The sequence below is a fragment of the Balaenoptera ricei genome, chromosome 15, assembly GCF_028023285.1.
Source record: "Balaenoptera ricei isolate mBalRic1 chromosome 15, mBalRic1.hap2, whole genome shotgun sequence".
Lineage (NCBI taxonomy): Eukaryota > Metazoa > Chordata > Mammalia > Artiodactyla > Balaenopteridae > Balaenoptera > Balaenoptera ricei.
This window is the reverse complement of record NC_082653.1, coordinates 38,703,013-38,719,751: the sequence shown is the minus strand read 5'-3', so window position 1 is coordinate 38,719,751 and position 16,739 is coordinate 38,703,013. Positions and strand designations below refer to the sequence as shown.

At 42.9% G+C, this 16,739-nt stretch overlaps 1 protein-coding gene across 1 annotated transcript in view; it reads right to left on the bottom strand.

Moving 5' to 3' along the window:
• SLX4IP (SLX4 interacting protein) overlaps window positions 1-16,739 on the bottom strand; it is a 185,469-nt gene that overhangs the window by 11,888 nt on the left and 156,842 nt on the right. The window contains 2 exon segments of the mRNA XM_059897822.1: window positions 10,441-10,529; window positions 15,053-15,130. Coding sequence (XP_059753805.1) covers window positions 10,441-10,529; window positions 15,053-15,130 — 167 coding nt within the window.

Here is a 16,739-nt window from a genome sequence, read left to right as displayed (position 1 = left end):
GCAGACCCTGTGTGGGCACCGGCGTCACAGCTCAGGCCAGCTACTGCCTGCCGCAGCCTGGTGCACTGGCCCCCCTTACAGCCCTGGGTGGAAGGTATGGCAGAAGTTATCCCGCCAAACTCTTGTTTCCAGGATTGTAGAACATTCTGCCAGATATGAAGGCAGTAACGGGAGAAGGGGAAAAAAAAAGATTCTCAATGCTGTTAAGATTTTTCTCACAGAGGCACCTAATGCAGTAATATGGTACTCTCAGTCTTTATCTTTTGAGAGTTGGATCTATTTTCTCATGGTTATATACATGAGTTTCTTCTGATTCTGTTTTGTTTACTCCAAAGGAAAACAGCTAATAACCCAACCAGGATATTTTAAAAGTAATTCATAGAATATTAGAATACATAGCTGTTAAATCACATTCATAATGTGACTGTATCTGAATTCCTTGTGATCACATCTGCTCAGAACGACACACCCAGAATTGATCAGATCAGGTTAACGCTCCTGGGATGCAAGGTGGAGCACAGAGGTGAGGGGGACAGAGGCCAAGGAATGGCATCCCTTGGTGGCTTTTCCCAGAGCCAGTTCCTTAAGACCCTCATAGTTGGTTCATAATTGTTTGGGGAATTTAAATGCAGCAAGAGGTATGAAACACACTTTGGAAACTGGAAAGCATCGAGTACGTTTTCTTGACATGGTTGTGAAAGAAAATCTGACGCCTGCGCAGACCACATGGGTTTTTAAGAAGGCGAAGGATGCTTTGCATCTGTAGGAAACTTACATGATTAAATTCTTTCCCCACATCTCACTGGGGCCTCACTGAGTATTTGGCAGACAGGTAGTGTCCCTATTTGACAGAACGAGACCCAGGAGACTAAGCGTCTAAGGCCACACGTTTAGCTGGGGGCAGGATTGAGCCGAGAAGGCCTGGCCCTGGTGCAGCACTCTCCCCACTGTGCCCAGGGGGTCATTTGCCATCTTGGTTGGAGATGGAGACGGAGGAAGAGTACGGAACACTGAGCCCGAAGTCCGTGGGCCCAGCTTCCCTAGGTCACTATCTCACTGTGGCATCTGGACAAGCCCCTTATCTTCTCTGAACATCAGTTTCCTCATCTATTTTTAAAAACAGGGGGGGAGGTGATAATAGCTATATAGGGGGGCCCTCACCCATCTCCTGGAAACAATACACAGATTTTCTTGTAGGGAGTCGTGTCCCCACTGTCCATCCAAAGTCCATGCCTTTCAGGAGGACTCATCTCCAAGCCTGACTCCAGAAGCGGGCCTGTGACCCAGGCCAGGCGAATCGGAGTTCAGAATTCATGAGCCTCATAGAGATGCAGGGGCTACAGTGGCCCAGGAAGGGGCCTGCTCTCTTTTCCCATGAACCTGCAGCCACCAGGACCAACCACCATGTGGAGGCTGACCATGATGCCAAACAGTGGAAGGCAGAGCCGACAGATGGTGAGAAACAGTCCTGATGAAAGTCTTTGTCCTCTGACCAACATATCTGAAGTCTGGGCTTTTGAGGCGCATGAGCCAAAAACCGCCCTTTTTTCCCTAAGCCATTTAGAGGTGGCCTTCCTGTCCCTTGAAAACTAAAAGGTTCAAGACTGATACCATCTCTTCTCAGGTTTGTTGCACTTAACAAGTTATTGTATGTGACAACACTCAGCAAACATAAAAGCCTTTTGCAAACAATAAAAGCAGCACAAAGGTAATATATTATCAGCTTATTCTGGGGGAGGGGCAAATACTAATATTAAAGTAAAACACTGGAACTACTGGGCTTCCGTGGTGGCGCAGTGGTTGAGAATCTGCCTGCCAATGCAGGGGACACGGGTTCGAGCCCTGGTCTGGGAAGATCCCGCATGCCACGGAGCAACTGGGCCCGTGAGCCACAACTACTGAGCCTGTGCATCTGGAGCCTGTGCTCCGCAGCAAGAGAGGCCGCGATAGTGAGAGGCCCACGCATCGCGATGAAGAGTGGCCCCCGCTCGCCACAACTAGAGAAAGCCCTCGCACAGAAACGAAAACCCAACACAGCCAAAAATAAATAAATAAATTAAAAAAAAAAAAACAAACTGGAACTACTTTCAGTTCTTCATGACTTTATAATAATAAGGCAAAAAGAAGTTATCCTCCTAGTTTGGTGTGATACCTGATGACTTCCAGGAGCATCAGCATGGTGAAATGTGACCTGACACAAAAGGAGCTGCTCACAGAAAAGCAGCCCAAGTAGAGCATGAAATACGACAGTGACCACAGTCTTAGACGGTGATGCAACCTGGTCATGCAGAAACCACACGTCTTCAAATGAAGAGGTCTCTCCCAAATTTGACTTCTAAGATTTTCTTAAATTATTTGATATTTAATAAGTGAAGGAAGTGAAAAGGACAAAACAGATGGGACAGAGTAGTAACGAACAGTTAAAAGAAAGTATAGAAACATACATGTGTGTATCGGCTCAAAGGAACCAGAGCAAAAAGAGGTACATGAAAAGGAAAGTGGTATCTCAAGAATCCCACCGTGGCCTGAAGGCATTTTCCCTGCAGGTGATAACGATGGAGGACATCTGTACTGAGATGCCGCAGACAAAGCCCTTGGTATAGGGACCAGTCCTTATGAGGCACCCGCCAGGCAGACATGACCTCCCCCATCACAGAGACGAGGAAAGTGACACCCAAGAGGCCATGTCATCTGCCCGATTCCCAAGGGACAAGCCTTTCCGCTTCACTGGGGTCCTCTGGCCCCCAGGCCCTCCATCTCTCTGCCCTCCCACGAAGGGACAAGTCTCTAAGGAGAAGAGGAGCACAGCCTGGCTGATGATGCTGCCACTTGGGTTAGCAGCAGATACCCTAAGATACCCTAGTGTGTTTTTTTTTTAATAATTTTTTTAAAGTTTTCATTTCTTCTGAATTGATGACAGTGAAACTATCTTGTGCAGATCTAGGGAAGTACCAATAAAATAGTTGAAAAGAATGTTAACCTGAAAATGAAATCAGTGAAAAAAAAAAAAAAAATCAAGGAAGTGATCTTGCAGGAAGTACACATTTCATAGGGATTTTCCAGTGTACACTTACCTAACCCTCGAGAACCTAAAAATAAATCCTAAACAGCCTTGGGCCCCACAGTGGAGTCTCTGGTGCCACACAACTGTGAGAAAACTTGGGTGCTTGAAAGAATTTGTAGGTTTGGGACCAGTGCTTCTTAAGAAGGGAGAGTACTCACTGACCACTCTGAGAATTGAAGAGAGCTATTTCACTTTGGCCAGAAAAACATAAAAATACATACCACTCTTTAAAAAAATGTCAGATAATTCATGAATCATAGGTTAATAATGTCCGGTTTAAAAGCTGAAGGGAAATAGCTGTGAAAAATAGAGAGAAACTTAACGGCAATTACCCCAGGCAGAACTACCCTAACCCTTGGAGGTCTCCTTATTCAAAAATACCTTCCCTCAGAGGCCTGTGGTTGAAAACTGCCAACACCCACAGGAAGGTTGCCAGCCCTTCGTTCGTGGTGGTGATCTTTTCCCTGACATCTCCCGTGGCCGAGCATGTGGGTCTGGACAGGATGGGAGAGGAGAGAGGTGGGTAAATGTGCAGGGCCGCCAGGCAGGTGGCAGGACTGGCCAGGGAGGGCCCACTGTGGCCCTGGTTGCCGGTGGGAAGAGGCGTGAGAGTCAGAGCGAAGACACCGCAGATGACTGTCTGATTTCACAATTCTGCTCAGAACTGGCCCTCTGCCCAGGGATGCAGAAGGAACTGCTCTTCCCATCTCCCTCAAACACAGACAGTGAGACCCCCTTTCCAAGTCTCCAGTCTCATGACAGTAACAGACTTCTGTGGACTCGTCTGAGAACCTCGCCCCATTTATGGCATTGCTTCCTTGGGAAAATGAGCACCGAATTCTAAATCATCTGTGCACTAGTGAACTTTCCCAACATAATCCCCTTGCATGTCGACTCCGTCTGTGCTATCGCCGTGGGTGTTCTGATGGCCGTGTGGCTTTTAGGAAGTCGGCCTGAGAGATCTGCTGGTTCCCAACTCCTCTGTACCTCAGAGCAGTGACTGGGTCCTTCCTCCAAAGCAATGTCTCACTGGGAGCATACTGGCAGCTACTGGAAATGAAAGGCGTTTTAACCGGTGGTCTCTACTCTACCTCCTCCTCCCCTGGATGGTGGTTCACAGAGCTCCCGTGGGAGGTCTTGAGTTTATGCTCTTGTTGTACCCCTTTGTCCGTCACTGACTTGCTGCCTAAATGGGGCTTTGTCACTTAACTCTTTGGTACTTCAGTTTTTATAGTTGCAAAATGAGACTGGGTTGGCAAACGGAGATGAAAAATGAGAGTGCTGAGCTTCTTGAGAGAATCACATGTGCAAGTATTTTTCTCATTTCTGGCACAGGGGGTAAGGTGTTTAGCTATCTGCTACCCTGGTGTTAATGGCATTTAAATTAACTCCTCTTTGGGGAAGAATGGGAATGATGGTGATAATGATAATTAATATTGCATTGGCCCTTTAGGATTTACATTCTTGTATTCATCATCTCACTTGATCCTTGGGAAGGCTTGCATGGCAGGCATCACTTTTACTTCTGCTTAATAAGTCTGGGGATGGATGCTCCGAGAAGCCAAATGACTTGTCCAAGGTCATCAAGTGAGTGAGGGGAGAGGCAGTGGTCAAAGTCAAGTCTTGTAATTTCACGTTTGATTCCTTTTTCACTTGTTCTATTCCCTGCCATGTTTTGCTTAATTCAATCGATCATCTAGGTAGTCATCAAAGGGAGATTATAGGCCTCTCACAGGAAAGGTACATTATGGGGAAAAGGCACAAAGGATTAGAGGCCCCAGATACATCCTATTCTAACTGACCCTATCTAACTATTCTAACCGAGATACGCCCTACCCTAAGTTATCTATTCTACCTGTTCTAACACAGCAAAGGGCAGGTTCCTTTGGAGGGCTGGAGATGGGGGCCAGGAGACATCTCATTCACAAGTACTGCTGGCTAATCGTTTGGGAGAATTTTATTATTAGGAAGGGAGAACAAAACCTCAGTTTACTGTAACATACAAGCAAAGGATAGTTGATCTTAAAAGAAAATGACTGCCCCCGAGAAAAAATTTTCTTATGGTCTCTGTCATTGTCTAGAAAAACTATTCTAGACAGACCAGAGCAACCAAGAGCATCTTCATCGCCCGCGGCCCCCGCCCTGCAGCATTTTCGTTAGCGTCATCCACCTGCCGGTCCACACAAAGGAAGGGCAGGCAGGTGATGGATGCCGCTATAGTTCCCATCCCTATCCAGCCCATCCACAGGCCCGGCCAAGGACACAGATACCTACCACACAGCAAAAACGTCATGCAATTGAAAAGTAAATGATAAACTCACTGAAAGTTATTTTCCTTACTATGTAAGAAGTTTTTATATAGTAAGGAGTTTGTGAAATACAAAAATACCAATAGAAAAACTGATATAAACAGACAATTCACAAATGAGTGGGTCCTAGTTAAAATAAATACAGACCAAACTTAGTTATCAAGTATGAACTACAGAGGAGTACAGACTAGATCATTAACAGAGGTTATCTTTGGGTTGGGAGTTGTGGGTAATTTTTAGTTTCTTTGTATATATTTCGATTCTAAAATCTTCTGTACAGTGAACATGTACGATTTTGGTAAGCAGTTATTAAGTAAAAAACTAAGTTCAGAACACTGTGGGAAATGTGAAATATGGAAATGACCTCTTCCCACTCAAGGAAATTTTCCTAGTGCTACAGGAATCTCTTGTTAATGGCTTCCATGTAATTTACCACTAGCATTGTTTAGGAAATACAATAAGATAAGAAGAATGGATTCTTAAAGTCTATGATACAGTAAGAAAAATCTAGAAAAATCATCCACTACTTATTTAATTTTTTTGGTACAAAAAAAAGAGTTCCTCTCTTGAATGATCTGTTTTAAACTTACGCAGAAGTTTCCTCAAGGAAGCTAAATAATTCTGTCATCAGGGTACAGAAGTTAGTGCACAGTCAAATTGTTGTTTACTTCTTCTAGTCTAAAAACTTAAGGACTTAAATGTTTCCTTATAATTTCTATTTATCTTTCCTAAGATTAAACTATAACTCTCCCCTGAATTTTTTTTTTCAATCACACTTTTTAAAGCTATGAGTAAAATGCTTTTGTGCAAAATCATTTTGTGGTTTTCATTTAGCTACATTTTCATCTGCTTTCTCTGATAGAAATTCAGTGTGAGAAAGTATTTTTGAGATAATCTGATACCCTCCCCCTTGACTGAGAGGAAGGCTAAGGCCCACAGAGGTTCAGTTACGCACAGCTGAGAAATACGACAGCCGAGCTAAAAATAACCCAGGCTAGGGCAGTTTATTGCTTCTTTAGACTCATTTGCATTTCAGTTTTATACTCATAAACTAGAAGGAGGATTCTTTAACATTAAACAGTAGTTTGACCTAAGAGAAGTGTTCAGTTTAGTGCTGAAATATTGTCTCTTGTCAGGGCGTGCCAGCAATCCTTCCACTCTGGGCGAGGGCCTAGCACTTTCTGAAGAATCTTAACAGCTGTTTTCACAGCTTGGCCACAAATCAAATGAAGGTGAGGCAGAGAGTCTGAATATCTTAACGTACACATCCACTTTTCTGCAGCTCTAGTGCTAAATGCCATTTTTTAATTTCCCAAACAATCACAGACTTTTACAGCTTAGGTTTAAAAGAAAGTAACTTAGAATTTTGGACTTTCCTTCCCGAATTGTAGAGAGGAGCTGAATGAACCATTAAAGTACAGAACGGGTAAGGCTTTAAGAAAAAAGGAGGCTCTATTAGAATTACAACTTTTAGGTCACCTGGGTCACCTTCAGTACCCTTGATCTGCCATACTGTAAGCTCCTTGAGGGCAAGAACACTGTTTTTCTTTTTCTTTGTTTCTCCAGTGCCTACCAGAGCTCCTGGCACAGAGCCAGCACTCAGCAAACTATGTTAAAATGTGATGGTGAGAGCAGATGGGAAGGGTCTCCAGAGACTAGGAGCGGCTGTAACCAATGTTCTATGAGACAGCAGCTTTGTGCTGACTCTGAAATGTCCCAGATATATACAGAGTTCTGTGATTATTTACACAATAAAGTTATTACTTCGGAAAGTAAAGCTATGACTTTGGTTATGATTCGTTATTTCCTTTAATAAAGGAATGATAAAATGATAAACAATTTTAAATTTCCCAAAGCCCCCCTGGGCTTTACATCTGAGGAAGAAAGCAGTCTTTACATGGGGACCTGGGTTTGTAAACATGAAAGAAAACATTTGCTGGAATGGGATATACTGAGCACGATACAAATTTACTTTCTGCTCTTGGTATTTCTAAGGAAAATAAGGTGAAGGGAAAACAAAACTATGAAACTAAAGGTAAAAACTTGCAAAAAGGTTTCCCAGCTCCATTTCTAGCAATAGGTCCAAAACAGGCTATAAGGGCTTCAAGATTTCTTATGAGAAACTGTAGTAAGAAAAATACAATGACTCATCTCGTAATAATGCCCTTTCTTCCCAAAGTACACATCATGATTCCCACATCCCTGGCACGTGGGCACTCAGGGCAGAGCTATTGCAACACGGAGCACCTCCCCGCACGGAGTCCCTGGTGCACGGGGGTGTGCGTGTGACAGACCTCCCTGGTGCTGGGGGGTGGGGGGCAGCATTGACTGCACTCCTTCTGCCCCCAAAGGAGGGGGATTACTCCCTCTGGGCCGCCTGATCAGGAACAGTGGTTCTTTTGTGCGGCCACCTTTAGGAACCTGGGAGCTGAGTGCATCTGGCTTCCCTGTGTCCAGGCAGAGCAGCTCTGAATAGGCACTCCCAGATTTCCTAGCTGACTGTCATTTAGACACTGAGGATCAAGGAAAGGAAAGGAAAGGGAAAAAGGCAGGAGAAAGGGCATCTCTACTCAAGGCAACAGCACGAGTAAGGGCGCCCTGGCTGCTGCCCAGGTACCGACTCACCCCCATCACTTCCGTGGCTGGGGAAGAGGGAGTTCAGTAAACAGTTATAGGAAAAATAATTTATACCAAAGAAGTACCTCTGATACAGCTGCTCAGGAAGCCCATTCCCCAGGCCTCGCCCAGTCAGACATTCCTGGAGAGTAACTACCAAGAGAAAATGAGATGGATCCGGCCCTTTGGTGAGTATCAGTGTAAAGTGATAAAAGAATTCGAAGCTTTAAGGAATGTAAGGAAGTTCAAGGGATACTCAGAGGAGAACCAGACCTCACTGGCTTTGGGCATCTGAGGGAGAGTAAGAATAACGGGAGTAACTTTGCCTTCTCTCTGGCAGAAGGCAATTCTGGGAGGGAAGGATTGTTTATTGATCCCTAAGTAGCTGAGACTGGAGGGATCTGCAGACGTCAAATATCAATGAGGACAGAGTCCAAGGCACTTGTAATGGAAGGACTGCGGCCTTGGCTGGACGGGCCATTTGTGGGAGAGAGGGCCCTCTGCTTGACCTGGGTATGTTACCGGTTCTGGGAGAAGGAGCTTGAGGAAGTGGTGGACAGGCCTGTGAGGAGGGGCCACTGTACAGGCAGGCTGGCCACGCAGAGGGGCGCACGGAGCCTGCGCCTGGGATGAGGCCATCTGGCGGTGCCAGGCGTTAGCTGACTTGTACACGTGTGGCTGGGAAAGCGGGTATGGGAAAGATGGTCAGAGGTGGGGAAAAGGGAAGCTCAAGAGACAGAGACTGACCACACCTAAAGAGAAGCGCTCCAAACAGTGAAAGATCCTCATGATGTAAATGGCACTTTTCTCATAAGCTAAAGTGGTTCAGTCTGACAGTGTTATCCCTGGATATCAGAACATTCTGAACATGAGAACACGGAACTGGCTCACGCAAAAGGCTCAGACCAGTCAACTTTTCAGAATGACAATTCTTAACATTTAGGATGTCCTCCAGATTATAAGATTTATATGACAGCAGCTATAGGAAACTTACATCTGTATAAATACCAATGCCCCTAAGGAGGATAATATTTCATTTGTATGGAGATGTTTTAACTCACCCTTAATAATTTAAAATATTACATATTAATATAACATATCATACAAGATCTAATTTCTTCTGTATTCCATCTGAAAACAATAGTACTTTGTGGTACAATTAATTGTTGTTTTCTCAAACCACAAATCAATTTCTTCATTGGTCTGAGAATCAGTTAAGCTATATTACATTATAGTTGTTTGCTAACAGCATTACGACTTTAGTATTTATTAATTTACTAAGATAACTCAACATCCTATAAATACTTCACAAATAAACTTTCAATACTTTTCACCAGATCTGCCCCATTTATTTCACTTAATGTGTATACTTAGCGTTTAATTGATAGATGAAATAAGGGTCTCACTGGCTTTTCTGAAGGGCTCATCTGCTACAGACGAAGGTATCTGAATTTAAATCTGCATTCTCTGCTCTTTACTTTTGCTGGGTCTCTGTTCACCCTTCTAGTCTCTAAAACACTTTTCCTATGTATTTATTTAAGATAAGATAAGAAGCTGGTTTTAGACCATGTGGGCCAAATTTCAAATGGATTAAAAAATAATAAACATAAGGGATAATCTAATATCCCTATAAATTATTTTAGAAGCATAATAATCATGTCATACTTCATGTCCACGTTTAACGTCTGCTAGATTTTTTTCCCTCTTTGTTAAAGTTTCAAGTCACAAGTCCAAGTCCAAAAATATGAAAAAAAAATTGGTACAGAGGTAAGTTCTGATAGATTGAGCTGTGACTGCAGCAAGATACGCACACACACACCAAGGAGACTCTCAAACGTATATGCTAAGCTTAAAAGACAAAGCTGTAAGCTATAACATTAGGAGTGAATTTTCAGTATCCATTTGTCTGCATAGAGAACTCCAGCGAAACAGAAATAGGACTGATGGAGCTCAAAACTTAGCACGAGAAAAGAGAGAGAAAACAAACCCTATCAGCTAAGAAATAACACACTGGGGAAAAGTACTGGTTCTCATGAAAATGTCAGTGATTCACCATGGAATAAAATTCAAAAGCCACTGACCCCAATGAAAGCTTCTAGTGGAAACATGTGGATTTTGCTTCATTTCATTTAAAGAATGCTTTATATTTCATTTAAATACTATCATAAGCATTTTCACAGTTTTTGTGATATGTTTTCTCATTTTTATATTGCTATGGAAGAGATACTATTGCTCATGCTAAATTTTCAAGGGGCCTTCAAGAAAAGAAGCAGCACATCAATTAATCAATATTAATCATGCAAAATAGGTAAGACTTTTTGGTCCCTTAAAACATGTACTGAGGGCTCAACAGCTGAATGAGAATAGACGACAATACTCTTTTTTCTATTTTTCATAGTAACTCATCATTTAAGCAGATTTATTTGCTTACAGAATTTTTTTCATACGTACCAACTCTTCACTCTGACTTGCCAAAAGATCGTGACTGAATGCAAGCTGACTTACGCAGACCACAAATCTGTCGGGAAATACCCGGAGTTCTGTACAAAATGAAGGAAATCACATTACTAAAGGTATCAAAAGACTAAACACAGAAATGCTTGGTCCCAGACTTTTGAGTTACAGCAATAAGCGTGTATGTATCAGACACGTGTCTTCCCCCCTCCCCTCATTTCAGTGTTTGCCATCAATACTGCGGGGCAAGCACAAACCTCTAGGGATGGCCGAGGAGGCTGCAGATTGGTCCACCTGAGCCCCTGGACCATTATATCACATGAAACCCCCAGGCAGGGCCTTTACAGCTTTCCCTCTTGTCAGTTTGCTGTTTTCTGTTCAGAACTCACATTTAGGAAATAGGGTCAACGTTTACTAATGAGTGTTGAGACGTACACAGGAAGATGATGAAAATCTGAAAACGTGACTCGACAGTGTTCTTACTAGTTTACTTATCCTCTCCTCGGTCACTTGGTCTTGGAGAGGTTCCCCTGCAACTGATCTGAACCAGGCTATGAAAACAGCAGTGTCACTGATTAGGAATTAATGATCAAACTTAAGGAAATGGTTAAATGTGCAATAGTAAAGCTGATACAACAATACCACAGTTGCAGTGATTATTACAACTTCTTAAAGCAAAACCACTGACTTCCGGGTGGGGAAGGCTGAATGAATCACAGAACCAGACTTCTCAACACTCAATGAAAGGACTATAAAATGGTAAATGCTACCTGTGTGCCTCCTCCTCCACCTGTCTATCCATCTCTCCATTCATTCATGCAGCCTCCACCTATCTTTGGAGGGATGCTTAGCTGATGTTAACAGTGTACCTTCTGGGGGGTGGGGGTGGGAGGGTCTTCTCTCCCCTTCTTCTACTTGGTTGTATTGCCTGAATATTTTTTATAATACATATCATATTTATAACAGAAATAAAGCCATCTTTTTCTAAAAGAGAAAACCTTCCTCTTAGATGTGACCAATTTTTATTATGAGTCATGAAAGTGAAGCCTTTTACATACATTGCACGCTTCCAACAACGGATGACAACGGGAGAGCACTGAAGGTAGTGACGGAAGCCAAGCGTGAAGGTGTCAGTTACACAGACACACAACTTCTGCACAGTTAACGCCTCACACCACTCGGGGAGGTTAAATGATACCAAAAGGCCTAGTAAGCTGATGTTCTGGGATCTGCTCTCTCCTCACCAGGACCACTGTTGTCTCCTTGGGAGGGTCACTCTTCTCTATTCCAATTCATTCTACTCAGGGCAAGCGGGGTAGCAGTTCCAACAAGAGCTCTGCTTACCCTGCTCAGAACCCCACCCTGGCTCCTCACTGCTCACCATGCGACGGGCAAACATTCAGTCTCCACGACTGGGGCCTAACCTGCTATTCTGATCTGACTCTCTCTAGTCCTTCTCATGCAGAAACCCCCATTTCAGGGGGTCTAGTGTGTTTAAACTTTGACCCACTTGGGTGCTATATCTGGCTAGGTGGCTAGGGTGGACCTTGAAAAGGCAGAAAAACAAAGTTAACAAAGCAGTTAGTATTTATTCACTAATTCTTCCAATATCTTATTGAGATAAAAGGTAAATAGTCTACTTCCTGCTTTATGGAAGGGGAAACTGAGCCTCACAGTTCATTATTTGCACCCCTGCCCCCCAATATCACAATCTTGAAATATAGTTCATTAGTGGATCAGAACTAGAATTCAAAATGATCAGTTTTATCAAATGATTCCTCCCGAAAATAAGAACGCTAGGGCTTCCCTGGTGGCGCAGTGGTTAAGAATCCGCCTGCCAATGCAGGGGACACGGGTTCGAGCCCTGGTCTGGGAAGATCCCACATGCCGCGGAGCAACTAAGCCCGGGCACCACAACTACTGAGCCTGCACTCTAGAGCCCGCGAGCCACAATCACTGAAGCCCGCGTGCCTAGAGCCCGTGCTCTGCAACAAGAGAGACCACCGCAATGAGAAGCCGGCACACCGCAATGAAGAGTAGACCCTGCTCGCCACAACTAGAGAAAGCCCGCGCACAGCAACAAAGACCCAATGCAGCCAAAAATAAATAAATTAAAAAAAAAAAAAAGAAAAGAAAATAAGAATGCTAGAATGGCAGATTTTAAACAATTTGGTGCCAGGTATTATATAAACAGAAAGCCACTTATGTACCCTTTCACTCTGCTTAGGTTATAACTGAGATTTATATTATGTCAATATTTAAATAAAGTAAAGATTTAGGCAATGGCAGTCCCTACCAGGAAGGGTAGCTAGGCTGTATTTTAACAGATACAAAGTTAACTGGTTTATTTTACTAAGAGAACTGAACAGAGTGGAAGGCCCCACTGTGAGAGTAACATAGTCAACTGACACTTAAAGTTAAGAAAGTGCAGGAGGGTTCCCTTTTCACCACACCCTTTCCAGAATTTATTGTTTCTAGATTTTTTGATAATGGCCATTCTGACGGGAGTGAGGTGATACCTTACTGTAGTTTTGATTTGCATTTCTCTAATAATTAGTGATGTTGAACATCTTTTCATGTGCCTCTTGGCCATCTGTATGTCTTCTTTGGAGAAATGTCTATTTAGGCCTTCCACCCATTTTTTAATTGGATTATTTGGTTTTTTGATATTGAGCTCCATGAGCTGTTTGCATATTTTTCGAGTTTAATCCGTTGTCTGTTGTTTTGTTTGCAAATATTTTCTCCCATTCTGAGGGTTATCTTTTCGTCTTGTTTATGGTTTCCTTTGCTGTGCGAAAGCTTTTAAGTTTAATTAGGTCCCATTTGTTTATTTTTGTTTTTATTTTCATTACTCTAGGAGGTGGGTCAAAAAAGATCTTGCTGTGGTTTATATCAAAGAGTGTTTTTCCTATGTTTTCCCCTAAGAGTTTTATAGTGTCTGGTCTTACTTACATTTAGGTCTTTAATCCACTTGGAGTTTATTTTTGTGTATGGTGTTAGGCAGTGTACTAATTTCATTCTTTTACATGTACCTGTCCAGTCTTCTCAGCACCACTTATTGAAGAGGCTGACATTTCTCCATTGTATATTCTTGCTTCCTTTGTCATAAATTAGGTGACCATATGTGCGTGGGTTTATCTCTGGGCATTCTATCCTGTACCGCTGATCTATATTTCTATTTTTGTGCCAGTACCATACTGTCTTGATTACTGTAGCTTTGTAGTATAGTTTGAGGTGAAAAGGGAACCCTCCTGCACTGTTGGTGGAAATGTAAATTGATACAACCACTATGGAGAACAGTATGGAGGTTCCTTAAAAAACTAAAATTAGAACTACTATATGACCCAGCAATCCCACTACTGGGCATATACCCTGAGAAAACCATAATTCAAAGAGAGACATGTACCACAATGTTCACTGCAGCACTATTTACAATAGCCAGGACACGGAAGCAAACTAAATGTCCATTGACAGAGGAATGGATAAAGAAAATGTGGCACATATATACAATGGAATATTACCATTATAAAGAAATGAAATTGAGTTATTTGTAGTGAGGTGGATGGACCTACAGTCTGTCATACGGAGTGAAGTTAAGTCAGAAAGAGAAAAACAAATACCATATGCTAATGCATATATATGGAATCTAAAAAAAAAATGGCACTGATGAACCTAGTGGCAGGGCAGGAATAAAGACACAGACATAGAGAATGGACTTGAGGACATGGAGGGGGGTGGGTGGAGGGGGAAGCTGGGGCAAAGTGAGAGTAACATCGACACTACCAAATGTAAGATAGTCAGCTAGTGGGAAGCAGCAGCATAGCACAGGGAGATCGGCTCGGTGCTTTGCGATGACCTAGAGGGGTGGGATAGGGAGGGTGGGAGGGAGGCTCAAGAGCAAGGGAATATGGGGATATATGTATGCACATGGTTGATTCACTTTGTTGTACAACAGAAACTAACACAGTATTGTGAAGCAATTATACTCCAATAAAGATGCATTAAAAAAAAAAAAAAAGTAAGTGCAGGTAATTGCAGATACCAAGAGCAAACCTCCGCACAGTTAATTTTTAAAGTGTCTGTTTCATGTCTTATGTACTAAAATCATCCAAGGAAGCTGAGCTAGATTTTCTTTCCGGTCGTTAGCATCTGACTCTGTTGTTGTTGGCTGGACACGTCTGAAATCATTTCCTCAGTGGGCGTCTTGACCTGGGGAAACGGGGGCTGGGGCGGGGGGAAAGCAGGCCTCATCACACACCTAGGAAAGCATCTTCTTGTGCACATGCTTGCTCTGTACTCCTGGGCCTTGGTGTGCACGGACAATGGTGAAGTGAGTCACAGTTTAACTGCCTGTCCAGTCTCTCTGGAAACTCAAGGAAAGTGCTGAGATGCAGCAGGAAAGGAAAGTGGAGCGTGGCACCACTCACTGCGCTCAGGCAGGCAGTAAACAGTGCAAGATGAAACACAAATAATCATAAGTGCTTGCAAATACTAAGTGTCATGAAGGCTATGAGGCAACTAGGAATCTTCATTCCTTAGTTTTCACCCCTTCTCTAAGGACACGTTAATTGTACAGAATGCCTGACGACCCAAGAAATCGGCTTCTCACCTGCATTCTGTGAGCCCCCGAGGCAGCGGAGACGTATCCCTCTCTTGAGGAAGTAGGCTGTGATTTGAAAGCCATAACCTGTAAAGGGAATATCATATGATATCACTCATATGTGTAATCTAATTTAAAAAATGATACAAATGAACGTATTTACAAAACAGAAACAGACTCACAGATTTCTAAAACAAACCCATGGTTACCAAAGGGGAAATGTGGAGGGGGAGGGATAAATTAGGAGCTTGGGATTAACATACACACACTACTATACATAAAATAGATAACCAACAAGGACCTAATGTACAGCACAGGGAACTCTACTCAATACTCTTTAATGACCTATATGGGGAAAGGATCTGAAAAAGAATGAATATGTGTCTATGTGTAACTGAATCACTTTGCTGTACACCTGAAACTAACACAACTTTGTAAATCAAGTATACCCCAATAAAAATTAAAAAAACAAAACAAAAACCTGTAAAGTGAAAGAAGACAGCATTAGATAATAAGCTTGTTTGTGACTGAATCCCACGGGCCCAGCCCAGTGCCTGCCATCCAGTAAGCATTCAATGATTACCTAGTGAGTAAAAGATGAAGAGAATCCGTAGAGGGCCTCGCTTAGAGGAAGGGGTGAACAAACAGTGTATGCTTAGCTCTTCCAGGAGGCCCGGCCACGGCACCTGGAATAGCCTCCAGTCCCTGAAGCAGCTCAGTTACTTTATCTGTAAATTGGAATAAATGAGGTCTGACCAAACAGGCCTAACAACCAGTCCCTCCAGGTTGGAGGATTAATTCAGGCTGAGCTGGTGCACCAATCTTGGCCACCTTCTGATGCTCATTACTTATCAGCTCACAGAAAGAAGAGTTTAATACCTATTTGAAGATGGGTGTATTTCGCCCGTAAATAAGTTATTCTAATTCAAGTACAGTAAAGCCTTTATATAGGATGAGATGAAAAGAAATAGGACATGAACCTCCCCCCCAACCCAAGAAAAGAGAAGAGGCGGAAAGAAAACTCTCCAATCCACCAGAATGGCCAAACTGAAAAAGGCCAAGAGCACCAAGTGTTGGCACTAATGTGGGCAAATGGGAATTCTCATGCACTGCTGGTGGAAGCATGAAATGGTACAGCTTCTTTCAACATCGAAAGCTGAACTTAAGCATAAACACACAGAACATTAAGAGCACTTTTCACAATAGTCCCAAACTGGAACCAATGCAAATACCCATCAAAAGTAGAATTTTTAATTGAAAAAAAGGGAGGAGGTAATAGTCACACAGTGCAATCCTACTCTGCCCCTAAAAATGAATAAGCTACAACTAGAGGCAATATCAGAACTGAATCTCACACACATGATGTTAAGTGAAAGAAGCCTGGTCCAAAGGAGTGCATTCCATCTGTGATGATGGAGACATTACCATTCACCTTACAGGGTGGCAGTGGAATTTCAGGTGGCTCACAGGAAGTACCAGCATAGTTCCTTCCTTCCTTCCAGCCCCCCTCCAGGTATAAACTACTCTGTTGATGACTCTCCTGAAATAATCAAGTAAAAACGTCCGGTTAACACAGTCCAGTACTTGGTGGAAGAATCAGAAGTGAAAGGCCCACCAAAGATTGGTGAGGGTTCCCAGGTCCTAAAACAACCTCAGAAAATTGCTAACTCTTAAAGACAGTATTTTATTCATGAAA